Consider the following 27549-nt stretch of genomic DNA (forward strand, 5'->3'; position numbering starts at 1 on the left):
TCTTTGATATTCAATTACTAAAGAGTAGACCTGATAGGTCTTCATTGTTTCTTCTTCAAGGACCTACAATATACTTTGCAAAAGGCTTGGCTGCATGGTCTATTACCCTTAGCCTCCTAAATAAAATGTGGGAATAAACTATATAGATAAGTTTAAAAAAAATAAGCAAAGCATCAAAGCAACTAAAGAAAGAATCAAGAATGCAGAGCAGAGTTAAATTTTAGTTGATCTTGTGACAGAGTTCATCAATCAAATAAATTTAAAGTAGTTTGAATAAAAGTAAAATAAAAAATTGTAAATTCAAAGAGCCAACAAAATGTCTCTACGTGATGTATTGTACGTCAAAGAAAGGAATAACGTGAGTACACAATTTCATTAAGTCTTCTTTAAAACATACTCGCTCCGGCTTTGGCACTGGTAAGAAAACTATCTTTCCAATATTTCAAATAGGAAACAGATCTGTCTACAACTTTTAGAACTACAATATAATTTGTGTCATAGACTAGTGAATAGTGATGTTTATTTTTATAGTAACTACTTTCCTTCCTTTTAGTCTGATGGGGAAGACGAAGAAGGCGACGAGGACATTTGGGATGATCGGAAACTCAACGACGCTTACGACAAAGCCTTAAAAATGGCAAATGCTGAAGTCGCCAAACGCATTGCTATGGCCACAAATTCTCAAAGTAAAATCAAATCAGGTAAATGAAAATATTTATCTAACACAAATATTTAATAAAATTAATGACTGTTATGAATACATATTATATGAAAAAACAATATGAAGAAAAAACTGATTCTTCGTAGTAACAATAAAAAAATGATGACTCCTAAATGTTATAAGCTCTGTTGTGAATAATAAAACAAAAATACATATAATTATGTCTTTATCTATTAGGGGTGGACTGATTCGAATGGCTGAAAGATTTCTTCAGCTATTATTGCTTTAAGATTGAATTGAGTTGACAGGTTGTTAGCCAATTGCCTAAAAGAAGAAACCCAAGTTTATAAGCTTAGTCGCCATTAACGACATCCATGGGAAAGAGATGTAGTGGTCCTATTCTACAGGGCATACATGCCATGGCTGCTAGAACTAAAAAATAGGTCTCCATACAATTAAAGTTTTTGTCTGTATTTTTTTGCCCAATATTAATAACGGTAACTGGTAGATGCACAACAGTATATTTAGTTAAATGGTACCTTTCAAAAATAAATAACTAAATAAAATTAAAACATTTATCTCTCTTATACAACAATTGCAATTTTTTATATCTTCATGTGCGAGTCCAACTCCTTCTTGGCCAGTATTTTTATATCATGAAAGTCATCAAGTAGTTGCTGTAAATATGTTTTAAATGTAAAAAATATTTGTTTCAGGAAGCTCCCCAAGTAAAAAAGCAAAGGAGTCCAAGTCTAATACTCACAATCAGAAAAAGAATGTAAATTTTTTGCCTGACACTCCATGCCGAGCTATCTATGAGGAGGACGGCCAAGAGTATGAAGCTACCGTGCTGTATCCTTGTAATACCAATTCCACTTTTGTAAAATTTGTAGGTAAAAACATTTTTTATCTTTTCTTTATTTTATTTTGGAGGTAGTTTGTGTTAAACCAGACTCTCTCAATATAGAATTGAAAGCTTTATATTCAAAATTGCATAAAAGTATCACTTATTGACACCTCAATACTAAAAACGAATTATATCTACTACCGCTTCCAAAGTGCATGTGCAGAAGTAGCGGTGAATTTAAAACATAATAACCACCATAATTTAAGTGTATTGCCAGTTGCAATATTAAGCTAAGTAGTATTTAAATTAAAGGAATGGGGTAAGGTTAAATTATGCTTTTTATCTGCGCTGTCTTTTTATTGGATTTTTTCTATTGTGATTTGGTTGGCTGGAACTAATCCCAGTTGGGATAAGTCCACCATTGTACTGTATTGTTATATTTTAATTCCAGTTACTGTATTGTATTTTTGGGCAATAAAGAGTCACAAACAAACATTTGTATGTTATATGGCATTAAATCAAATCAACCTTTTTCTACATTTTTATACTATACATAGTTTTAAATTAAATGAAATAAATATTTGTCAAAGTTCTTGGTGTGTTTTTCTAATATTGTTGTGTTTGAATTTAAGGTTACAATAATGTAGAAGCTGTGCCAAACCGTTTACTAAAGCCTTCACTCGGTGAAGAGGCTCGGGCTAAGCAAATGGAGGAAGCTTTGGCTTTAGACGAGCAATCCAATAGCCACATGAGTCGGTCTTCGCAGGCGGGAAGCCTTACAGGAAACAGTGAGCAAGGAGAGGAAGTTACCAGGGACACAGGTATTACATTACATTATTAGTTGTGTGAGTGGAGTACACGCCTGTCACCCTTTCCATCATGTCTCCTATCTCGGGTCTGCTGGAAGAGATTTCTTTTGAAATAAGCAGAACCTTTGTAATTTTGTTTCTTGTGTTTATCAGTCTCGATGTTTTCTGTGTACATAAATTAGTAAATAAATAAATAAATACATTATACTATATTACACACTAGTGCCATACGTTTCCCGGCACCAATATAAAAAAAAAATAGAATAGGACCTATCACTATATGAATCTCACTGTCACTTTCTGTATTTTTTTACTTTCAGACGCATCCAGCAAAGGCTCAAAAGCTCCAAAAAAGAAAAAGCAGCCCAAAAACAAGAAACTATATCGGCCAGAAATGCCGTTCCCAATTCCCGACTTGTCTACGTTAATGTCCGTAAGTACGCTCTCTCTCATCTTGGCTTGTTCCCAGTTCACATCCACGGATGCGAATGGGGATGTGGATGTTAAAGATTTCATATAAATTGAAGAATTAAAACCTCAATCCGCAGCGTAATGATTTATTTAAATAAAACAAATGATGCACCACAACAAAAGCGTCGGAACTTGTAATAAATGTGTTCGCTGATATTGGTTATTGCCAATTCCCCGGCCCCGGCGCCGTCCAAATATTACTTATCATGACGTGTTTTATTTTACATTTACATTATATCCTCACGAACACCGGCATTGATTATTTGTGGATGTGGATGCAAATATTATACACAACACCCCTGATTCGAACCTGGGATCTGCTGTGACACAGACAAGCGCATAGTTTATATTTTTCAAATATTCTTACTTAGACTCTTAACTATATATACGCAAAAAAGGAGAATCAAAAGTTTAGGAGATAATATGTGTTGAGAAAACAAACTAAACCTATTTTCGCATTTATAATATCAGTTGGGATACATAGTAATCATAAAACGCGGGAGGTCACGTTTGGCTTTAACAGATTCATGATTATATATGTTGCCGTGTGGTTTCTGACACTTATAGAACCTCATATCTTTCCCATGGATGTCAAAGGAGACTAAGGGATAGGCTTATAAACTTGGGATCCCGCTTGTAGGCTATGGGCAAGCCACCTGTCACTATTTGAATCTCGATTCCATCATAAAGCCATACAGCTGAATGTGGCCTTGAAAGACTGTTGACTCTGTCTACCTAGCTTTAGGAATAAATAAAGCTTTTTAATTTCAGACGGGCTTTGAGGACATGCCGCTGCCCCCACCACCTCCAGTGGCGTTCCCTTGTTCCAGTAAGGATTCAGAGGAGCAAATAATGTCGTCAATGTTGATCACCTGGTACATGAGTGGATATTATGCGGGATTGTACCAAGGACTCAAAAGGTAATTTTTAGGAAAAAAACATATATAAAATCAGGACTCTTTCTCGGAAGGCGTAGGCAGAAATTGCATCTTTCCATTTGCCACGATCCCTCCATACTTTTTTCGCTTCATGGACATTCTTATGAATGTCTAATCAGGCAAGCTCGCCGGATAGTACTCTTGACCTGACCTTTCACCAAGACATCCCCTGTTTGAACAAGGCATGTCTGTTTTCATTTACACTCTCGTTATTTTCTTACATGCATACATATTTCACGTCTATATACCTTGTGGTATAGACAGAGCCAACAGTTTTGAAAAGTCTGAAAGGTTCAGCTGTATGACTTTATGGTGGTATAAAGATTCAAATAGTGACAGGTTGCCAGCCCATCGCCCAAAAGAAGAATCCCAAGTTTATTAGCCTATCCCGTAGTCGCCTTTTACGACATCCGTGGTAAAGAGATGGAGTGGTCCTATTCTTTTTCTTTTGGTGCCGGGAACCACACGGCGCGGTATATTTTCTTGTCACCCTATTTCCATTCATCCTCTATTGAACAAATAATATTTAAAGTTTATTTGTCAGTGAGTGACTGACTGACGACATGCAACATAAAACCATAAGTTTTGGGCATTACTTAAAACATCGCGTTTTCTCTATGGCACAGTTAGCCTTCAAACTAATGTTCGATTGAATTCGAACCTGTGTACCTGAAACGGGCACTGCTCTACCACCAAAAATAGAAATATTGTCACTTACACTATTTTATGTTTGTTTTTCAGATCCAAGGAAAATGGAAAGAAAAAATAGATGAACAATCAGATTGTTGGTATAAAAAAAAACAGGGTAAATTTAATTTTTTAAATTTTTACTCTCACAAGAACTACGTACATTATGATATTAATAAATAATTTCATGCCTCCTGGTTGTATTCTATGTACAAAATATACATGTCGATATTTAAAATGGTTTTCAATTTATATAATTTATAACATTTTCTTATGTATTTCTTTTTATGATTTTAGTCTTTATACAATTAAATTGCAGTATTATAATTCAATTTTGACAAAGTATGTTTGACATATTTCCTACTTCGTAAATCTTTATATTACTAGGATAAAATTATTTTTCACGTCTATATTTTTTACGATCAGGCAGATGCTTACAATAATTTTATGAAGAAAAAATTTCTTAAACAAGTGCCTCATAAATTAACCACCTTTCAAAAAGAGGTACTCGTTTGTACCGTTAATTCGTATAGAATCATAAAAAATATCAATACATCGTGAGATATATAATGGAGTTAATTTGTGGAAGTTTTCATAAGCGGTGGGATATTGTATGGAATATTGATTGTATATGATGATGTCCCAAAGTTATTCAGTAAAAAAACATATTTTAAAAGAAATATACATGAAATCAGTGCAACCCGACTTCTAAATGGAGTGGCAGCTATTTCGAAATGCTTTTAACAAAATGTCGTGAAATAACACCAAAACAAATTTAAACAGCAAGTTAAAATATATTGAAGTGTTCATAAGGTTCAATTTATAAAGTACTAATGTTGTAGGTTCAGTCAAGGATACTGAGCAAAGTTACGAAAAAACCCTTAAATAGTTTTTATGCAAATATGTGTTATTCATCTTAATAATGTGGGTACAAATTAATAACAAATATTTTAGTCACTGCATTTTGAATAATGTATAGTTCCACCAATTTTATAAGTCGCGTCGATCGGTGGCACAGAAAAGCGCTATCTACCGCCAAATCAAACCGAATGAAAATTCAATAACGACCTTATTAGAAGCACATTAAATTCAAATTCTAAAAACAAAAAATCTCTTGCTATCTCGCTCATAATAGAGTGCAGTTCAGTTCGCGGGTTCAAATGACCTACCTTGTATCCAATTTGAAAATAAATCTATTCTATGCTATTCTATAGACTTAAATGTTTCGGGCCATATATAAATTGAGACTTCTGCGCAGCGACATCGGTGTAACTTATAAAGTGGTAACATCGTATCTCCTTGACTGAATCTACTTATACGTTGTACACAAAATTTGAAAAACCTTAGGTTTAATTAAATAACTTAGCTAAACATGGCAATGTCTTGGCCGACAAGAACATAGTCTAAATAACAATATTTACAAGTATTGCAATATACAAATAAACTACTACAATATTTCGTTCTAGGCGCTTTTATGCTCCTTCGTGACTTTACGAGACAAATAAGATTTTAAATTTAGTTCAGACTTGGTTTTTCACTCGTTGGGAAACCAATTTCGTAACGGTTTTTTATTGTAGGAATCGCCGGCCTGTCCATGACGATCATAGTAACACAAATATATAAAACCGAGGTACTTTTAAAAAGCCCGTTACATAATCTACCTGAGTATATATATTTTAGTACGTGCATGATAATTATTGATCTGAATACGTGTATATCAGTAAATAAGCGTATGTTTATTTGTGTAGCCTTCGAACAACTGTACAATATTAACATGGTAGTCAAATACCTTGGTTTACCTTTCAAAAAACGGCTCTTAACGTATTGCAATAAAGCACACTATCCTTAAATGTTAAACTCGTATTTATATTTGAAGATTTTGTTTTTTTTTTACTTTAAGATCCATTTTCCAACCGACGGACGAATTTGTTTGGTTTGAATTCTTTTTTAACGGCATTGTGAGTCTTAAAAACAGTATGTCGATTTGTGTAATACAGCGACTGCACTCCCATTATCCTGAAGGAACTGGTATTACAATTAAGTTTAACTTTTGTAAATATTATCTGTTATATACGTTAATAAATTTATTTTTCAGCAAACTGCCTTTGTTTAATTAATGCCGGCACAAAAAATTCTAAAATATTTCAAATTAAATAAGTTTATGATCGTGATTTACCATCTGAACTAGCTAAATGTTAAAAATCTATGCCAAAGGTATACATTTGTGTGATCGAACATTAAGTTCCTAGAATTAACTTTGCAACAACATTTTTTACAATATTTCTCATTGTATAAGTCACAGATATAAGCAATAAAGAAACAGTTTCACATGAAACTAGACTGCCACTTTTTTGGAATGTGTAGAAGTCTCAAATTTTTATACATGGTTTTCTAGTATGGCATTATTTCCATGGTTACAATTAAGACTTGATAAAGGCAACACAATAACCTAGTCCTTATGTCAACGGTGGATAAGATGTCTTGCAACACCGAAACTATAACTAGCTATTCATTCCGGAATGTGTATAAATTAATACTTGATAAGGCAACGCATTATAACGCGACAATGGCAACACTACACTGCTCATAACTCAGAATGTGCTGAGAATATGCGTGTCGTGGCTATGATCAAGGGTAGGAAGAGTTAGTTTTACAACACTTGAAACTTAATTCCTGAATGTGATAAATTGAAGAGTCTATTATTATGAGATAATGGCAACACAACACGACTCAGACCAAGGTGCTGAGTTCGTGTGTATCATGGCTTAGGTCGACGGTTGCGTTCGGAACTCCTGGCGACGCGGCTCCTTCGCCCGGAGGAGTACTCGTGGGAGGCCTGGAAATCATAGACACATTTTTTTTATACATACATAAATCTCTTTCCTGGTGGGTTAGGCAGAGACTATAGTCGGTTTAGTGAACTCTCGATCACATTTTTGCCAGGACGTCCCTGATTTGATTAAACAAGAAAAATCACACCTCGACTCTGGAGCGGTAGGCAGAAACTACACCTTCACTTGCAACAATTCAAGCATCATTCGCTTCATCCACATTCATTACTCTCTTGTTGCAAGCTTGTCAGTTTTAATGTGGCCTGACTTTTTTTACTCTTTGGTCTCTTACGATAGGCACGGAAGAGATAGAGCGGCCCTGTTCTAAAGCGCCGGAAACCACACGATACAGGGCATGTTTAGATACAGTCTGTAGCTTTCGTTTTGCGTTCAAAATCATTTGACTTTATAAAATCCTCACCTACATACATACATATAATCACGTCTATATCCCTTGCGGGGTAGATAGAGCCAACAGTCTTGAAAGAACTGATAAGCTAACATATTGAGATTCAAATAGTGACAGGTTGCTAGCCCATCGCCTGAAAGAAGAATCTCAAGTTTATAAGCCTATCCTTGAGTCGCCTTTTACGACATCCATGGGAACAAGACAGAGTGGTCCTATTCTTTATTTTATTGGTGCCGGGAACCACACGGCGCACGCAATCCTCACCTGATAATATAAGGGCCTCCTTGCTGCAACAACGTAATCGGATGCGCGTACGGCGCCCCACTTATGCTGTGGAAACTCAAATTCCCCCCCACTCCAGTATTATTCAAGTGTCCGTTTCCTAGTAGCATTCCATTTGACGTGTTCAAATTAGAAGCGGCATTTTCTTGCGCCCGAAATGCTTTGACGACATTCGTCTTCTCTTTCTGCCACACGAAGACGTTGTGAACCATTGCGCAGCCGCAGAAAACTATCCCCACTCCGATGAAGACTGACGTTACAATCGCGGGGGTTGAGTGGAATTGGATGAACGTGTATAAGATTATTCCTGGAATAGAAAAGAATGTTTTTTGAAAATCTTGTCTGAAATCAGTTATTGTTAAAATTGTTCATATTTTATGTACTTAACTTACTTAAATTTGTAACTTTAAAAGAACAAGATATTAATTAATTTAAAATTTTATTTTGGACCAAAATTATGTAGGTACTTTAGGAAGCTGCCCTTACTCTTTGGCATACCTACACAGGTCTTTGAGTATTTATAATAATAGATTTAATAAACGCAGGCATCCGGTGAAAATAGGTTCATTGAAAATTTCTACAAAAATAATTTATAAGCTTACTAGCTTTTACCCACTACTTCGCCCGCGCGAATTAGCGCCACCTACAAAGTGAACAGGGATGAGAAGTACCTACCCTAAGTCCTTCTCCAGATTCTTTATTATAGCACGCAAAATTTCTAGAACATTGGTTAAGTAGATAACAAAATAAACTATTAGTGAAGGTGATAGTAAAACTCTAATTTTATAAAAATAGTTTATTTCTATGAAAATATCCTTGTAAAACTTGTATAGCGGGCAAAACGATTTAGAAAAATAAGGCTATTTTTGATATCAGCAAAATCTAAAAATTAAATATTGCACCATGATAATACACGGTTCAATATGATTTGTACCCTCACAAGAAATTTAACATCGATAGTGAAATCTTTAACCTTAAATATTGCTCAATTCATCACATTATTGTGCAATTAGAGTTGTGTTGTTGATAATAATGAGATACCGGCGTCAGAGATGGAATTGCCGTTATTATTGAGATTGTTTTTAATTTTAGTGTTATACAGTACATCACACATTTAGTGTTATACACATATGCAAGATAAGTACAGTTGGAAACATAAAAGTACATTAAAAATTAAGTATTAATTATTGTTGGTAGTGCGAAAGTAGCTACACATCTATCTAATACCAAATAACTCATCAAATGCATAATTTTATGATATTACCTGTTAGAAACACTGGTATTGAGATGAAGAAACCGCCCACTGCGCATACTCGCGTCACGGCCGACTTTTGAAGGTACTTATTTGTTCTGAAATAATTATAAATCCATGAAATATTTAGAATACTTGGTGAGAAGGAAAATATCGTTAGGAAACCTATATATTCAGACGACTGGATGTGTAATGAATGACAATATGGATAAGGTTCCCCTGTCAAAAGTTACGGTGGCCAGATGGGAGTTGCTTCGTGTAATAACTTGACTTACCCAATCCAGGATTATGGTCAAAGGCGCACACCGGGTCTTCTCCAGAGAGGTGAGGATGTACGTACAATCGTTGAGGAAGAGAAGACTGACTTTTCAGTGGCAGTCTCTGGGCTGCTAAGAAATTACTCAATAAGACAAGCGTAAGCTCTCTTCACAGAGTTTAGATCATCCATTGCTTTTTCAGTTCTAAACTGTGGTATTGTGGTAAAATCAGGATGGTCGTGTACGTACGTGTATTTTATAGTCTTTCAATGTTATTACCAATTCTGTGGTTACCGTTACGAGTAACCTGTTGTGACATCGTTACGTACATAGGTATTGTCTGCAGATTGTAACACATATTAAAAACCCATTTAAATTCCATTATCCTTATAGTGCTAAAAGCTTAAACCATTTAACAAAAGGTGCGTTTCCTTCCCAAAAGATACCACGATCTCATCGCTTACATAAAACTACTTGATTCTGTGCGTAATCTAAAGTGAATTTACAGTCGGATACAGAAAAAAATGACCCTCCTTTATTTAGGTCTGTCTGATAAGGAGGTCATGTTTTTTCTGCAGACGACTGTACCTCTGACATGTTCTTTTGATATTTTGATCAGATATTGCATTAAGTCGTCAATGTTTTAAGAGTTACCAAGCATTGGAAAATATGACAATTGTCTCCTTCTACAAAATCAGACACGAGTTCTCCCATTGGTTAAATATAAAAATTGAGAAATAAGTTCCGAGAGCTAACAAATATATAATTTATTTTTAAGGTTTATCCCCAGATCATTATGGTTTGTTATTTTTCTGAACGATACATTTCATTTTGATGTTCTGTACTTCAGTGCTTTGTGAGTTTTACGATTTGATAACAAGATATGTAAGATCCATTAACTGACTTGAAAAGAAAAATAATTACATATAATACGTATGAAAGATATAGTACTTAGTTAACTACTTATGTTGATGTATCACGTAAAAAGGTATTCTATAAGAGCTTCATCGGAAAATTGATTTCCGTGGTTCATCTCTATAGAGATTTTTTACTTCATCTCATTTATAAGATGAGGGCGGTAGTAAAATTAATAAACTCGCTGCGAGATGCTGTAATGAAGTTCATAATAATTTCCTATAAAACATGTTTGAGTGACAAAACATCTTAAATACAGAAAGAAGTTTAGTTCTTATGGGATCAACATGATGACGTATTATTTCAGTAGGTATACGTTTATAGAAAGAACCACTCCATATCTTCCCCATGGATGTCGTACAGGGCGACCAAGGGATAAGCTCATAAACTTGGGATGCCTCTTGTAGATAGCAATCTGTCACTATTTGATTCTCAATTCCATCATAAAGCCATACAGCTAAACTTCCAATCTTTTCAAGACTGTTGGCTCTGTCTACCCCACAAGGGATATAGACGTGACTATATGTATGTATGTATCCGTTTATAGGCATGAGTTAACAAACGAATGAAGGTTTCCTCGTCGATTGTACTAAAAGAAAAGAGTGCAGAGTTACTTAGGTATTAATTTTATTAAGATGCTTGAATGACATCCTTTGAATCATCAAATTTTATTTAAAACTTGCTGGTGCCCGCTATTTAATCCTCATAAGACCAAGGATTCCATTACCATACGATTGAGCCACATAAAACCCAGCCATAAAAAATAATAATAGCCGGCACGTTTCCCTGAGTTAATAGGAAAATATAGAATAAACAAGAATTATTAAAATTCGTTAAGCAGTTTCAGAGATGTGAGTGTTCTTTTGATGCATCAGTTCTGAGCCAGACACACTATTTTACTCCTTTATTGTACAACGTATAGATTATGAACGCTTGTAAAGATGACGTATGGCTTTATTTCTGTACTTACTATTGTTTGTCTAATGTCAGTGACTTGAACCCATGGTTGAACCAGTCTAATGAGAATAAACTGGTAGTTGTCTTATCACCTCGTGAAATTCCTCTCAAGGTAAGATCATTTCATCCGATAGATTGATGCCTTTATAATCGTTAACAAAATTTCATTCATTCAAGTCAGATGCGATTATTGTCCTTTCGTTTAGGCGAGAATCAGATGTATAATTAAGGATTCTATTCTCAAACGATAATAAATTATGGTAACTTAGTAGGTATCTCTATCTGAGAATTGATCCTATCTCGAAAAACTGATTTATGGTATGTTATGGTCGAAATCGCTGACAGGATTTCGACCGCATACCAAAGGTTTGTACTACAAACTTGCAATATTTTGATTAACTACTAAAAGACATATAACTCTACAGTTCCTAGTAAGGTAAATTGCAATTTGATAAGTGTGTAAAAGGAAAAAAACACTTAAGTATTTTTATTGATAGTTATATTGGAAGTAGTATTAGTCGCTCACTGCAATTAGGTACCTTATGAAAGTGAAAGACTAACCATGTTAACCATATATAGAAAAAAACTAAGTACTTACCTATAGCATCAACTACAAAAGTTTCTACATAAAAGTTAATTAATTTTTTTATGTTGTATCGAAGTGGTAAAAGTATAGGTACTTTTATATAATACGTACCCCACTGTACATAATTTTCTGAGATTCATAATAATTATGATTGAATCAGTTTTTAATAAGTTTTATCTCAATTGCTCCTATATTTCGTTATCATTTTTAAGCCATTTTAATCTTGTAAGTATTATAATAATCGTGAAGATAAGATGTGTTATTAATAAATTTGTTAATCATCACAATCTAATAACAGTAAGCACCTAATAGATAATCCTAACAGAATGAGTCACTACGAAACAAAATAAATACACAATTTCGTACTGAGGGATTGTAGTCCTGATAACATCTTAACTTGTTTAGACATTAATATTCTTGGTGAAATAATCGAAGTGCACCTTACACCTGCCTCTACGAGTACAAGGTGGTTTGGCTAATGAATTTGGACATTAAAATTTGAGCCAAACAGAGACCGAAAATGAACGCTTACTAGTAGTATAATACTTGTTTGTAGGCAAAATAATATATTAGCTCGCGACTTTATCCGCCTCTAGAAATTAAAACTAGACTAAGCTATAGGTATTACTGCAGTTTCATGTAAACCATTTAGAAGATTTATCGTAAAAAAAATACTCATCCAGAAAACTAGATATTTCTCACCAATTTTATTTATGAAATAAAAATTTTACACATACGAAGTCTTGGGCAACAACTAGTTGATAATAAATTGTACTTTATACCATCAACACTGATTAGATTTTCTTTAGGTCGACCAAATTGCGTAATCTTGCGTAAATCTTTACCTTCCTCTCATTACAGAATATTCCCAAATAAATTCTTGGCTGTTAATTTTAAAGCTAGGCATAGGTACGCCATAAAAATCGGGATAAAAAGTACCTACATACAAAAATATATCACGTCTATATTCATATCGTGGCAAGTGGAAAGATGTAGTCTGTGCCTACCCCTCCGGGAAAGAGGCGTGATTTTATGTATGTATGTATCTAGTAAATCATAACGGTCTAGACAGACCCATGGACGTCGTAAAAGGCGACTAAGGAATAGGCTTATTAACTTGGGATTCTTCATTAAGGCGATGAGCTAGCAACCTGTCACTATTTGAATCTCAATTCTATCATTAAGCCCAACAGCTGAACGTGGCCTATCAGTTTTACAAGGCTCTACCCTGCAAGGGATTTAGACGTGACTATATGTATGTATGTACATTTGAATACATTCTTAGTTTTCGTGCAAGGTAGTATTAGAGTTGTCCCAACGACTTTGCCACCTGTGGGACATGTGCCAACGGCTCTTCACGCTTGACCGAATCTAAACCCACACCAGTATAGGATGCGGGGACAAGAGACAAGTTCGACCTGAATTAAATACACACTTCACTACATAGTATAAAACAAAGTCGCTATTTTAGTCTGTTTGTCTGTATGCTTAAATCTTTAAAACTACTCAACGGATTTTGATGCGGTTTTTTGTAACAGGTAGGGTAGAGTGATTCAAGAGGAAGGTTTTTATGTATAATTTTTTCCGAATTTTGCACCCGTGCGAAGACGGGGCGGGTCGCTAGTATATTGTAAAGCTGAAGAGTTTGTTTGTATGTTTGTTTGTTTGAACGCGCTAATCTCAAGAACTACTGGTTCGAATTGAAAAATTCGTTTTGTGTTGAATAGACCATTTATCGAGGAATGCTTTAGGCTATATAACATCACGCTGCAACTATTAGGAGCGAAGAAATAATGGAAAATGTGAAAAAAAACGGGGGAAATCCTTGAGGGCTTCAATGATGCCTTCACTTTTAGGCGATGGGCTAGCAACCTGTCAATATTCGACTCTCAATTCTATCATTAAGCCATACAGCTGAACGTGGCCAATCAGTCTTTTTAAGACAGTTGGCTCTGTCAACCACGCATGGGATATAGACGTGAATATATGTAGGTAGGTATGTAGGTATGTAAATACTGAACCTATCTTAATGATATTTCGCACATTTGCTTTTTTACAAGCTTAAAAACTTCCTAAAATGTTTGTACAGTCCGTAGCATTTAAGCATAGAAATGATTTGTATATCATATTTTAAAGGTTAGTCTATTGTAGCTTTTTCTTCCTTCTGGCGTGAGTCCCGGTTACATCCTCACCTCCCTGGAGAGGAGCCCCGGGTGCATATTCACCACTGGATTGGATGAATCAGGTTTTTACAAAACGACGAAGCGACATCTGACCATAGCAACCTTTGCTGGGGAACCTAAATCATATTGGACCATAGCTACACATTCAGTTGCCTGAATATGCAGGTTTCAGCATCGGCTAGCACTCAAACTAATGTACATAACACAAAAAAAGAGTAATTGGTGCATGGCCCAGGTAAGATTTGAACTTGTGCCCACACGTATTACTTGCACATTTTAGTCGCACCTTAACTCTTCGACCACCTTTCATTACAACTCAAAGGCTCAGTCAAGATTTAAATGAATAGAAAATAGAGCAAAACAAAAACGATCATCAATCTATGATACGAATACGATCACACAAAATCTTCATTATCAGTAACAATTTAATAGACATCGTTGATAAGATAGTGCTATTATCAAACAACATTTTTAAATAAATATTGCCAGTTCCCGCCAAACGTCAGTTTAGTGCCAGCTGGCGTAACCGGTTCACGGTGTGTTAAAGATCTACGAATTCCAACCTACAGGTACGTACGGCGTATAGGCATGCAATCTTAGGCATTCCACGGCGTCATTTTGATGTTTTGTTAAATCTGTTTAGTGGAATAAGAAAGTGTGGAATTAAATTAAACAAAATAGATATTTACTTGAAAGAAGTAAACTTAATCTAAAAGACCTCAGACTTGTGCAACAACTAAATTAAAATTTATATAATCAAGCACTTACAAATAAAATAAATTTAAAGGTTGGTTTCTAATTTAAATATCTGAAACAAATAACTTAAAGACTTTTATAAAAATCAATCAAAGATAGATAGAGTCTGTGTAAAAATCTACGAATTCCAACCTAGAGGCACTTACCTACGTACGGCGTAAAAGCATGCAATTTAGACATACCACGACATCGTTTCAATGTTTTGTGAAGTCTTTTATATATTTTTCGTAGGATAAGAGTGTGAAATTTTATAAAACATAAAAATAGTTGAGAGAAGTCTTGAGAGAATCTCAATTTTTAAATTTCAGAAACACATATAATTTATCATGGTTTTAAAAGTATAAGTCCAAACTGATATGATAAATGCTAAAAATAGATTTTTTTGTTTGTCTATTAATTTTTGCTTACATACGAGTATTGTCGGGTGTGGAAAAGAAAAATCTATCTTCTAAATTAAGTTATTTTTGTGCAAATGTATGGTTTTTATAAGTTTAAATCTGTCCATAACAGCCATTATTACGGCTTTGACAGACATTAAAAATTCTGTGGTTTGAATAATCTATACGAAAAAGGAAGTTCAGGTGTCTACGCTCCCTCGGCATCAAAGATTGATAGCAGATGTGCCATAGTTTAAATATAATATTGCGATTTCTATGAGACTAGATTTTATGTACATTTTTGCTCATTGTAAATACCACGGGAATGTACTTTTTTGGAAAAAGGTACCTTAAATCCCTTCACAGTTGTTTACAATACTTACCCCTAGTTATCACAGTAAATAAAGTGTGAAGAGGTAATAAACCACTTAGCTTGGAAAAAAAATATGTTCCCATTATGTTTTTTAATTTTTTTTTCCGAACCTTATTTCAAAATTGGACATCGAAATTCGAAATCCTTATCTTTGGAACTCCATCGTCGGTAAACATAAATTAAAAGCTAAAATTTCATAATGCGTGAAACAAACACCAGAACGAACATATATCTTAACTTTATCCGTGGTTAGCCATACGAAGCCGATTATGGTAATAAGACGAAAACTCTGATAACAAATAATAGAGGCGCGTGCGCCGGTGCGAGCGAATTATCAAGCGTTCGCGTTGAGCTGCGTTTTTTTATCAACCATTCACAAATAACCGCCACACGAGACCGTTAGCACCTGCCTCTGCCTACCGCTTTGATCAATAGTCCCCCTGACTGTCTATGTATGCGTATGCATTTCATATCAGCGTAAAGTAGGTAGGTATATCGTGTTACCTTGGTAATCACTTGATGCCAAAGACTAACAAATTTAGTTAGTGTAATTGGATTATTTATGTCAGGGATTAAAGCATGTTAGGTATTGCCACGCGTTGTAATGTCCAACGTAGGCATAATTATTATAAACAACTCGAAAACTTGATGTTTTCTTACAGTTATGTGTTGTGTAAGACGCAACCTGAATTGAGATAAGACTGTTTGGTTTTAGAGCTTTCGTCATGCCGCGTACGAAGCGAGATGTTGCGGAGAACTAACCTAACAGATACAGATAATTTTGTATACACAAACTAGTCTGCGTGTTTAAAGAAATCTGTAAACCAGTTTCAAGGCATTCTTAACGGTTAAGGCGCGCCCATGAGGCTGCAAACCGCAAGGTGATTGATACGCGAATGGTAAGAGATATAAAATAAAAAGCGAACTCACCGGCCGTTCGGCGCCGAAGGAGAGTGAACCAACTTCACAGCGAACAGGAACTGTATTGCACAAACAAGAAGACAGCAAAGATTCAATGATAGTGTCAACGCACACAATGCTAACGTCACTTCGTAAACCACTGCAAACTCCTCGGGGGCGGTCGTCGCCGGCGCGGATATCTTGAGCAGGAACAGCAAGGCTAGCAAAGCCAGGAGTAGACTGATGAGGCACAGTAGTGCTAAAGAAGTCAACGCTTCCTCCGTAGCCGCTCGTTGGCTTTTGCTTCTTGTTGTTTGCGTTCGAGTAGAAGGTGCCCCTGAGGCATTTCCGTTGGCGATCTTCGGAGGTGAAGCGACGGGTATTGGTGCTACAACGGACACTGGAGCGGTGTTGACTGGCGGTTGAGCGCCAGGGCTCACGCTGGCCGAAGTTCCCCCGACGGAATGTTTGGAGGAGTCGAGCGTGGAGACGTTGAGGGGTAGGTGGTGGTGCGGCCGCCGCGGCATGTTCTGGTAGCGGTGGTCGGCATCGTTCGCCGCCGGCGGCCGCTGCGCATGCTTCAACATGTCGCAGTTCTCACGCCGAGGCCCGCCATCCTCCCGACTGGTTCTCCGGCATTCGGGCCGGTTTAGGTGCTGCACTGTGAGACGCGACGCGGCCGCTCGTTCGACGAATGCCTCTCGACTGTCGCTGTAGGCAATAGTAGGCCCCCTCGGCGCTCTACCTGCGCCCGCGCGTAATTATGTCAGTCAGGCCGGTGCAAGAGGCGAACTGCATTCAGCGACGGAGATCACCTTTACCTTACCTACCCCGACAATAGAATAATGTCACGCGAGACAATGAATATGTTTACAATGATAGCTCCAAAACAAATTCATACTACATTGCTAACTAAAATATATACTCGGTAAAGCAGTTAGTTTACAAGTTGTTGGATGTAAATATTTAATTTAATTGAAAGCATGCCATGCATATGTATCTTTATTGATTAAACAAATTACGCTTACTTTCACTGTAAAAGGAAGAAAAGTATGGTAGCGGTCTTATTAAGTTGTTGTGAAATGGAATAATTGCAGAGACTTTCGAAACAAGTTCATTTCGAAAATATAGGTACTAATGTCTGATTTTCCAATAAAATGTACCGGTTACTAAAATTATTATATTTATTTCTTATACAAACTTTAAAATAAAAGCTACAATTATAAAATTACAACTATTACTTTATAAAATGAACAACTACAGCTAAGCGTACTCTCTATGTTTAACATACATATAAGTACAACATATACCTAGATGAGTTTAGTATTTCATACTTTACATAAATAAATATTGTATTGCTTTTTTCAACTGTACCTAGACTTATCAAATATACAGCTGCCTAAACAAACAGATAATTAATTATTTCAGAACTAGAGACTCATTATAGAACTAGTTACCATCCGAACTCAAACTTGTTACACACCTTTTAGCAAATCTATCTAGCTAACCAGTCGCGAGGTTACAAACTAAATGTCAAATATTCAGATGTAGTTATTACATTGAAAGATCACATTGGTTATTTTTTATCCCTAACAGATGTAGGTACTTAATAATGTGAATTCAAAAGATCTAGATAATTATACGAATATTGATTACAATTATTGGTAAGCATGAGCAAAAATTCAATACTTAATTTATTTAATAAAATAGTTTTATTGTTAGTATTTATACCAAAAACTACGAATCTATAAACCTAATAATTTCAATGTCAGCATTAAAATCAATGAATTAACATAATGCTCATAACTTTATTTCACTAGCTTGCCTGATTGGCAATAAATAAATAATAAACTAATAAAAAATCATATTTCCTCCAAAAAGACATCAACGCGACCTATTTTGACCTTAGTAGGTACTTATGACAAAAAATTCAATATTGAACTGCAAAAATTGTTAGTTTACCTACTTTAAAAATTAAAGATTTATAGTTATTAAGATTTAAATAACATATTACCATATTATGAAGTAATACTCACCCACACTAACGGAAGGACAAGGTCTCGTTACAAGGATTTCCGTGTAAACCGCAAAATTTGATATCAGCGGTGAGACTTGACGTTTTTGTGTCGAATTACATGACTAATTAATGAGAAGTGTGTTTTCGAAATGCTTAAACACTAAGAAAATGTTGATAACTACCTAAAATTAAAATCATGTTACAATTTTTTTTTATATTATCAATAAACATGTGTTATTTATGCAATAGATACAGACACAAAAGTGCTTTAGTAGTTCCCATTAATTAAAAAGTCAATTTGCAATTAAACTAATTATGAATAAAAATATGATATTGTAACATTTTCAATCTGTGGACATTATCTCAAACAAAAATTATCAAAATTTTGTAGAATGCAGTAGCAAAGAAATGAGTATTTTTAACCGCCTTCAGAAAAAGAATGTGGTTCTCAATTTGACCTGTATGTATGTATATTTGGCCGCGATCATCTCGCGTTTCGCTGAACCGAGATTGATGTGGTTTTGAGAAAAGTGTTTGTCACACTTAGGAGAAGGTATTACAAATTAGACCGACTTCGAAAAAGTAGAATATCGATTAGAGCGGTTCTCTTTTTACAAAAGTTATTCTCATTTCTCATAACTCCTTCTGTCATAGTCAAAAGTGACAAATTCTAATGTGGCTCCTATTTCGGTTTGAAGTCGGTTCCCCTGCCAATAAAAGAACAATTACCCGGCTTAGATCATCATAACACATTCAGTAAACTAAATATGCAGGTTTTCTCACTAGTTTAATCCAGCTTGGTTCAAGATAACACATTCAGTAACTTAATATGCAGGTTTCCTCGCGATGTCTCCCTCATTATATCTTATCTCATTCCCTCACCATAAGAGACTAATATTAATTCAGATTCAAATTAACAAAAGTTAGGGAATTCGAACCGAAATTAGTTGTTTGGTTGTAAAGACGAAAGAAATCGCGACCGAATGCCAGTCTTACTAATGTAAACATAGAGATTATATAAAAGGACGATGTCCGCTGACTAGCTGTATAGCAAAAACTTGCATCTCCTGTAGCGTGGGGTGACAATCATATGGTTTATTTCGGGACTTATAAATTATTAGTTTTTCATCCTAACTAATATTATTAACGCGAAAGTGAGTTTATTTGTTTGTTCGTTATCTCTCAACGGGTTATCTATTGAATTACATACATAAATACATATAGTCGTGGCTATATCCGTTGCGGGGTAGACAATGCCAGCAGTCGTAAAGTACTGATAGACCACTTTCAGCTGTTAGACTTAATTAGGGTTGCCATCCGTCCGGGTTTCCCCGGATTTGTCCTAGTTTAGAGGGCATCCGGGGAGCGTCCGGGGAAGGTTTCATTTATAGACCAGGATTTTAAAAATTAATAAATAAAAAAAATTTGGCCAGCCCGCGAGATGCGTGTCTCGCTCTGTCTATACTCGCACACTACGATCAACCGACGAACCAAGTATATTCACCGTTAAAACAGCTGATTTATATAAACAATTTGTAACAAATTGTAATATGATTCTGTGTTGTTAAAATAATGAATAAATAAAAAAAGGGATTTATGACATTTTCAAATGTATTTTATTGCATTGTATATCTATGTTTAAAAGATCTTGTTGACATGTCCGGCTTTCGGACTCTAAAATCCGGGGTTTTCGCGCGTCTTGTCCGGTTTTCCAAATTTTAGAGATGGCAACCCTAGACTTAATGATAAAACTGAGATTGAAATAGAGACAGATTGCTAAAAGTACAATACCAAGTTTATAAGCCTATCCCTTAGTCGCTTAATTACGACGTCTGTGGAAAAGAGATGGAGTAGACCTATTCTTGTTTTATATTGGTGCCGGGATCCACACGGCCCAGATTATTGCAAAAGTTTAATTCGTTGCTTTCTAAATTCGTCACATATTTGTTGCAACATTTTGTCCTTTATTTTACCATTTTATGGTCATTATAGTGATGCGACCCGTTGCCAGCTAGTGCAAGAATGTTGCAAGTCTAGTGTTCAGCTCATTACCCGAGGTGCATGGAAAAACTTTATTAATCTGGAAAACTAATCTGGTACTGACGACGTTTCTTCGCTGATTTTTTTCTTGATTCTAGACTTGCGTTCTAAGCGATATATAGGTACATACTCGTAGGTAGGTACCTACATTGTTTATCAAATGCTTTTGTCCACGTTGCTTCTGAGGGAATTTTCAAAAAACTTCCTTCCTTTCTTATTATAACGCTTCTTTTTAAATATTCCAGCACTTTCCCATGGATGTCCTTTAACGACTAAAACGCGACTAAAGGTCTAAGGCTCTTATAGGATCTTCTTTTCTCTGACGATCTCAATCATTAAGCCAAACAGCTGAATGCCCTATCAGGCTTTCAAAAACTGTTGGCTCTGTCTAACCCGCAAGGGATATAGACGTGAGTATGTGTATATATGTACCTATTTAAGATATAAAAAAATCTAGTTTACCCTTAAAGGTCTAGCCTATACTCGTATTATTCCTCTTGAAGAAGAACGGCTAGGCTTTACCTGGTTTATCGATTATTGGGGGTTATCTGTGACCTGGGCAGTCAGGAGGTTTTATAACAGAACAAAATTTCAGTTAACTAAAATAAATTGACTTCCTCCTTTGACTAAAGAGATAACAAAATCTCATACGACTTCAGTACGCCACTCATTCTGGGCACTATTTGTAATCAGTAGGTACCTACTTATGAACCTATTTCAAATAAACAACATACCATTATCCAAAAACAGTGTTCCTTTGTAATGGAACTTCATAATGGCTACAGACAATTTAGTAGCCAGAAACCAACCAAAACCAACACCCGTGTTGTATTAAACAAACTATAAAAAACATAAAACTATCTAGATATACCTACAAAGTTTTTTACACGACATCGCCATTTCCTATCACTCCAACAAGGTCAGTTACAAAGCCAATCATACTATTATAGCCGAGATATCACCTCGAGTATTCAAATACGCTTTTCATTCGTATCAAATCAAACCCTTATCTATGACATAACGGGTCACAAAATAAAAGATAGTACTCAGACGATTCTCTTTGTCATTGTGTGAACACGTTTTTCTGATTTTTAACAGTGGCGTAAGTATTTTTTTTTTAATTATTTTCTTATAAAAATGTTTGTGTGATAGGTACTTACTGAAATAGATACAGTTATTCATTCCTGTGATTTTATGAGAACAATTGAGATTTTTTAACATATGGTATAGAGTATGGAATTCTGAAAAATACGTACTTATAGGTACTATTAATCTTATCCGATAAGCATATTTCAACTTTTCGCATAAATAATATGTGACAATAATGTATGTAATGTTTAAAGTTATGAACAATGGTATATTGGTTTCACCGCTCATAACAAATTACCTACCTATTTTTGAAAGCCACATTATTCGACATAGGTACAAACGTATACATTTAAAAACTTATGTATTCAGTTTTACATCAGATCTAAAAATAGACTGTGTGTAGCCTTTACAGCATTGTACGGATCACTCGTCATCATTCTTCATATATCTTATATATAAAATTCTCGTGTCACAATCGGCCTACTTCTATTTTTCATACCCACAAAATACAAAACAACGTTTGCTAGAACAGCTAGTATCATATAAAAAGAACTTGAGGTGATAAACGTATTCTGGATTGGATTATTCTGGTTTTTTCACGAAGCGAGTCCCGTCTTAGTTCCAACGTCTCCAGGATAATATAACCCAATAGTACGAAGCGCGGTACGATTGGAATCTGTGTCTCGTACGTCACGCTTTTTTTCTAGCCTCATTACCGTTCGAGCAACATTGCTTAACATGCTTGTCCAGATCACTATGACAGCTGAAAATGCCGTACCTCGTACCACAAGCCGTAAACCCATATGGCTTACAACTGTCCCAGTCACCACCCATGACTCTAACGACCTCCCGGTTAGACGAGCCGACGCTCTAGAGATTGCTCTCTAACAGCGCACCACACACACCCTTTTTTAACTCCCTACAAAATCTTCATAGCGCTGACTATTGAACTTTTAGTTACTAGTAATTTCAACGTACTTTTCAGCAAACTAATGGACGTGGTTGTGATTGGATGTGGCGCGTCAGGCGTCGCGGCTTTGCGTCGGTTGCACGACGCTGGCCTGAAGGCGCTAGGTCTAGAAGTGGCAAACAGGATTGGAGGCAGGATACATACCGTTCCATTTGGAGAAAATAATGTAGATCTTGGTGCTGCTTGGTAAGACGCGAGTTATAATAGGTTTCAAACCACCATTTACTTTTAGGTGTGTTTTCTTTCGTCGACTGCACCACGCAGGCTTGAAGGTGGTTTGGACGGTAGACAGGATTGGAGGCAGAATATTAACAGTATGAATGGGACTGGTGTATTAGGAAAGCCTAGACGGATATACCTTGATCAAATCGGAGACGTTCTGGCAAACGGTCAGGTTAAAAATACCCGACGAGCTTTCATGAAGAGAGTTATGAATATCGTGGCAAGTGGAAAGATGTAGTCTGCCTACCTCTCCGGGAAATAGGCGTAATATGTGTATGTAGATATAAATAAATATAATTGTAGAATACCGTTTGGAGCTAACAACGTTGATTGAGAGCTGCTTGTTAAGAAGTCAGCCGTAAAATTAGAGATAAACATTTCCCGTCTATCCGTATATCAGTATCTAATCAGAAAACCTTTCCCAGATCCGTTTGTGTTTGGTAATGAGTTGTTAAGGAATATTTTCTCTTGCGCAAGTGGGAGAAAGAGATGAAGTGATCCTATTCCAAAGTGCCGAGAACCACAAAGCACAGGGGAATGAAAGGTGTTTGTAACTCTTCTGTAGAAATTAACCAACAGCTAAATATTACCTTACCCTTGCTTTCAGGTGTCATGGTGAGAAAGGCAACATAGTTTACCAACTTGCAGAACCCCTCGGCCTCCTCGCTAAACCAGAGTCCAGCCACGAGAATATATACGTTTTATCTAACGGAGAAGTACTGGAGGCAAAGAAAGGAGATTCCTTGGCGGCAGCAATCGCTGGAGAAATAAACAGAGCTGACAAGAATAATACGAAGTCTATTTCTGAATGTATAAGGGCAGCGTGAGTAAACCTTTATTTTCTATCAAATTGTTCTGTCTCTTATTACGTCATAGCCTATTCCCAAACAAAACTCGGATATACTTCTTGTACCTATTTAAAAATTTAATAATTAGGTACTTACATAAAAAAAACCTTTAGTAACCTATTAATTTTCAAACTACATAAAAGAACTTAGACGTACCGACCTACTGCGGCATTTTCTTCTACAACGCGTTTGTGCATGATGACGTTGTGTTTAGCCCTACTTAGTTATTAATGGTCTACATACTCCAAGAATATCCCGCATAATTTTAATTATATCAAGTATGTTTAACTTACTATACAAAATTCTAGGAAAACAACCAACGCAACTCTCAAAAGTGAACCTGAGCTAGCTGGACCATTCATTGAATGGTACGAACATAGCAACCGTCTCGGAGGTCAGACGGACCCGCGCAAGGGAGCGTCATTGAAGGGTTTAGAAGAAAACTGGCCGTGCGAGGGAGAGGTGTGGATCACTTGGAAGGGGAGAGGATACCAGACTATCATAGACGTGTTACTGGTATGAAGATTTAATGTTTAAAGCGCCATTTAGGTGAAAATTTATCGCACGTTTTGTCTCCAGGTTATTTTTAACTCGAACATGATTATCGAATATGAAAAAGAAATGATAATGTAAATATATATCTCTTTCATAAAACGTATACTAGAGGCGAGTAATCGGCATCCACTAAATGGTGCTTCATCTGCGATTTTACGCTAAAATGTTCGTGTTTGACCTAGAGTCCTCCGTCTTCGTTGTTTGATCAGCATAGCTGTTTTGCTGATATTAGCATACATACATACATAAAATCACGCCTCTTTCCCGGAGGGGTAGGCAGAGACTACCTCTTTCCACTTGCCACGATCTCTGCATATTTCCTTCGCTTCATCCACATTCATACAGCATACAGTTTATACGTATTCATAATTTACCAGTTTTGATAACTAAACTCAGGTGACCAAAGTGGAATTAAGACTTATTTACATTTCAACAAAATTCTTTTAATTTCTATAACCCAAGCTATAGGTACTTACTTTCATCTGAGTTTTTACCGCATTTACAGAACAAATGCCCAGACCCATCCAAGGAGGTGCCAGTAGAAATCCATTTGAATAAGGATGTGGAGAGCATCAGATGGTCTTCCCAGACCGGGGTGGACAACGACAATCCGCTAGTGCAGATCAAATGTAAAGATGGCAGCCTGTATTCAGCCAAGAGTGTCATTGTCACGGTGTCCGTAGCGGCTTTGAAGGAGAGGTACCTATGTCTTCATCTATTGCCATCAGAATTGTTTTTTTCAAAAGAGAAAATTTTTAAGGCCACGTAAAGCTTTTAGCTTCAAACAGTAACAGGTTTTATGCTATGGATAAGTCTTTATAATGCACTTTGATTGACTTCTGCGCGGAAGACAAGCAGCTGGCACACATATATTTTTTGTTTGTTTGTAAATACTTCATTGTACATAACAATGTTTTTGTAGTACCTACATAAAAAGACATTAAAAATAACAATGCACAAGGGCGGACTTAGGTATCCCTGTGACGGATTTCTTCCAGTCAAGTGTATGTTGGGTAATCTACAAATATCGTTACCTTTGTGTTTTTCATCAGCTCACATGCAATGTACCTTATGTTCAACACATGTTGCCTACTTATTCTACGATTTAATCAACACTATATGTAAAAAAAACTATTTTCAAATTACAGGCACCAAACAATGTTCAACCCGCCACTGCCCGCCGAAAAAGTCAACAGCATAAAAAACCTCGAAGTTTGTCTTTTGGGCAAAATTTACATTGAATTCGAAAGACCTTGGTACCCAAAGCATGCTTACCACGCTGTAATATGGAGAGAGGAAGATAAAGCGAAGTTTTCTGAGGACGAAAAATGGGTCACTGAAATCTATGGTTTGATGACAGTGGCTCACCAGCCTAATTTATTGCTCGCATGGATTTATGATACAGGGGCAGAAATTATGGAAAGGGTTAGCTTGGAAGGTGTGGAGGCCGGGATCAAGAAACTGTTGAAGGTGGTTTTTAAGGACTTTGATGTCGCACCTGTGAAGAGGATTTTGAGGTATGATAGAAAAGTAGTTTATGTGGTTTGGTTCAAGGCAATTTAAAATCGGAATTACTTCATCTAGTCTAGTCTCTATAAATACATACATACATATAATCACGGCTATATCCCTTGCGGGGTTGACAGAGCAAACACTCTTGAAAAGACTGATATGCCACGTTCAGCTGTTTGGCTTAACGATAGAATTGAGAAATATAGGTACATATATATAGTAATAGAGAAAATAAATCGTCACCCTTTGCTGTCTCCTCTCTCAAGTCTGCTGGAAAATACTTTTCTTAAGAACTATTTAATCATAACCTATGTAAAAACTTAACTCAAATCCAAGATCATGGTCAAAGGCATACCCCGGGCTCCACTCCAGAGAGGTGAGGATGTAACTGGGACTAATGACACGAGGAAGAAGAACGTTATTCAATGGTTACTTAAATTTTTCTCTATATATAAACTGATAACTGAATAAATACTTTAACCATCTCTTACAGAACACAATGGACCTTAAACCCTCTAATCAGAGGCGCGTACGCATACCGGAGCGTCGGTACAGAAGAAAATGGCGGCAGCGCTCAAATTCTCGGGGAACCCCTGTACAGAAGCAATGGTTTTCCAGTCGTATGCTTTGCTGGCGAAGCCACCTCCCATAGAAGACACAATGCGGTCCATGGCGCCGTGGAGGCTGGATTCAGAGAAGCTGACAGACTCATCGAAACCTTTAAGAAGTTTAACTACTAAATTCCGAAGTATTAAAGGATATTTGGCTTGGCTACTGACAGAATTAAAAGGAGTGGGAAAATTATACTTTCGTTTTGTACAGTCTCAGACCTGCTTGCCACTTTTACGGCAAATTGATTATTTTGGTACTCATGTTTTTCATGTCTTTAAAGGAATATGCGCATTAAGTCAATAAAACATGAATAATTGCCTTATCGATGTGATATAGTCAAGTCCAAAAAATATAAAAAATCCAATTTAAATTAGAGCTATTCTTATACAATGCATAGTTAAGTTTTCTTGAGAATTCCAGGACACAATGCTAACCAAAATAAGATAATAATATATATTCTTTTATGACTTTGTATTTTTTATATAAAATTTATTGCAATATACATAATTTATATTTTAAAAAAAGTGGAGATTGTAAAATAAAAATTCAGCAAGCATATTGAACTGTTTTCATTATAAAAATTAAAATATTGTAATATTTACGACAATAGTTGTAAATCAATAAAAACATTCAATTTCATATCATTGAATCTAACACGAAAAAGTGCACTAACAAGCTTCTTATACACGCTGAACAATGAGTCGTAGCGATTAGTCGCAGCGATTTAGCCGGTCGCTTAGTGAGGTGAACTGCAATAATGCACTGGCAATCTGCAACTCAATTTGAATTAACCTTGCAATTTAATCGCAATGCGACAAGTCGCTGCAACTCTATTGCAACGTGACTAGATACTAAAACTAAAAGCTAAATTATATATAAATAAATATTTTTTTTTGTGATGAATTCCATTTCGCAAAGTATACATAATTCATACATAAAAAAGTACTAAATTCATAGACATCGCTATATATCTATAACCATCGTCTGACCTCTGCAACCCTTCCAGGGGAAACAAACCTGTATTGGATTAGGGTTAAAACCCAGTTACCTGAATGTACAGGTTTCCTCACGATGTTTACCTTCTCCTAAAGAGCATTGTTTAGCATCTAACTAAGCTAATGTTATAACTTAGACAGTTGGTATATAGTCGAGTTGGGATTTGAACCCGTGCCTCAATATGCAAGCATTTTTAA

General features: G+C 35.9%; 3 protein-coding genes across 5 annotated transcripts; 2 read left to right on the forward strand and 1 right to left on the reverse strand.

The window, feature by feature from the left end:
* Nucleotides 1-177: 177 nt before the first annotated feature.
* Nucleotides 178-6201, forward strand: LOC106129655 (survival motor neuron protein). 2 transcript variants are annotated; one of them, XM_013328263.2, is made up of 7 exons: nucleotides 178-358; nucleotides 554-701; nucleotides 1378-1554; nucleotides 2141-2329; nucleotides 2638-2750; nucleotides 3560-3708; nucleotides 4468-6201. In XM_013328263.2, exons 1-7 carry the CDS (start codon nucleotides 317-319, stop codon nucleotides 4493-4495), a joined length of 846 nt encoding a protein of 281 aa, XP_013183717.2. In that variant the 5' UTR covers nucleotides 178-316; the 3' UTR covers nucleotides 4496-6201. The 2 variants fall into 2 exon arrangements, with proteins under 2 accessions (XP_013183717.2, XP_060804420.1); XM_060948437.1 differs by having other exon boundaries at nucleotides 2141-2312; nucleotides 2636-2750.
* Nucleotides 5319-17260, reverse strand: LOC106129656 (uncharacterized). Its single transcript, XM_013328265.2, has 4 exons — nucleotides 16522-17260; nucleotides 9200-9285; nucleotides 7918-8242; nucleotides 5319-7249 (listed from the first exon to the last, which is right to left on the reverse strand). The coding sequence occupies exons 1-4, from the start codon at nucleotides 17076-17078 to the stop codon at nucleotides 7144-7146; spliced, it is 1074 nt and encodes a 357-aa protein (XP_013183719.2). The 5' UTR covers nucleotides 17079-17260; the 3' UTR covers nucleotides 5319-7143.
* Nucleotides 14522-26914, forward strand: LOC106129654 (peroxisomal N(1)-acetyl-spermine/spermidine oxidase). 2 transcript variants are annotated; one of them, XM_013328261.2, is made up of 7 exons: nucleotides 14522-14654; nucleotides 22623-22793; nucleotides 23437-23652; nucleotides 23986-24193; nucleotides 24738-24931; nucleotides 25381-25749; nucleotides 26238-26914. In XM_013328261.2, the coding sequence occupies exons 2-7, from the start codon at nucleotides 22630-22632 to the stop codon at nucleotides 26482-26484; spliced, it is 1398 nt and encodes a 465-aa protein (XP_013183715.2). In that variant the 5' UTR covers nucleotides 14522-14654; nucleotides 22623-22629; the 3' UTR covers nucleotides 26485-26914. The 2 variants fall into 2 exon arrangements, with proteins under 2 accessions (XP_013183715.2, XP_013183713.2); XM_013328259.2 differs by lacking the exon at nucleotides 14522-14654 and adding an exon at nucleotides 21546-21650.
* Nucleotides 26915-27549: the final 635 nt, after the last annotated feature.

Source organism: Amyelois transitella, chromosome 16 (assembly GCF_032362555.1).
Source record: "Amyelois transitella isolate CPQ chromosome 16, ilAmyTran1.1, whole genome shotgun sequence".
Lineage (NCBI taxonomy): Eukaryota > Metazoa > Arthropoda > Insecta > Lepidoptera > Pyralidae > Amyelois > Amyelois transitella.

Coding starts and splice junctions, on each gene's coding strand:
- LOC106129655 (XM_013328263.2), top strand. CDS start 317: ATGTCTCTACGTGATGTATTGTACGTCAAAGAAAGGAATAAC. Junction 1,555..2,140: donor CACTTTTGTAAAATTTGTAG/GTAAAAACATTT, acceptor TTTGAATTTAAG/GTTACAATAATGTAGAAGCT. Junction 2,751..3,559: donor ACTTGTCTACGTTAATGTCC/GTAAGTACGCTC, acceptor TTTTAATTTCAG/ACGGGCTTTGAGGACATGCC.
- LOC106129656 (XM_013328265.2), bottom strand. CDS start 17,078: ATGTTGAAGCATGCGCAGCGGCCGCCGGCGGCGAACGATGCCGACCAC. Junction 8,243..9,199: donor AATACCAGTGTTTCTAACAG/GTAATATCATAA, acceptor TTTCTATTCCAG/GAATAATCTTATACACGTTC. Junction 7,250..7,917: donor GGAGGCCCTTATATTATCAG/GTGAGGATTGCG, acceptor TATGATTTCCAG/GCCTCCCACGAGTACTCCTC.
- LOC106129654 (XM_013328261.2), top strand. CDS start 22,630: ATGGACGTGGTTGTGATTGGATGTGGCGCGTCAGGCGTCGCGGCTTTG. Junction 24,932..25,380: donor GTAGCGGCTTTGAAGGAGAG/GTACCTATGTCT, acceptor TTCAAATTACAG/GCACCAAACAATGTTCAACC. Junction 25,750..26,237: donor CCTGTGAAGAGGATTTTGAG/GTATGATAGAAA, acceptor CATCTCTTACAG/AACACAATGGACCTTAAACC.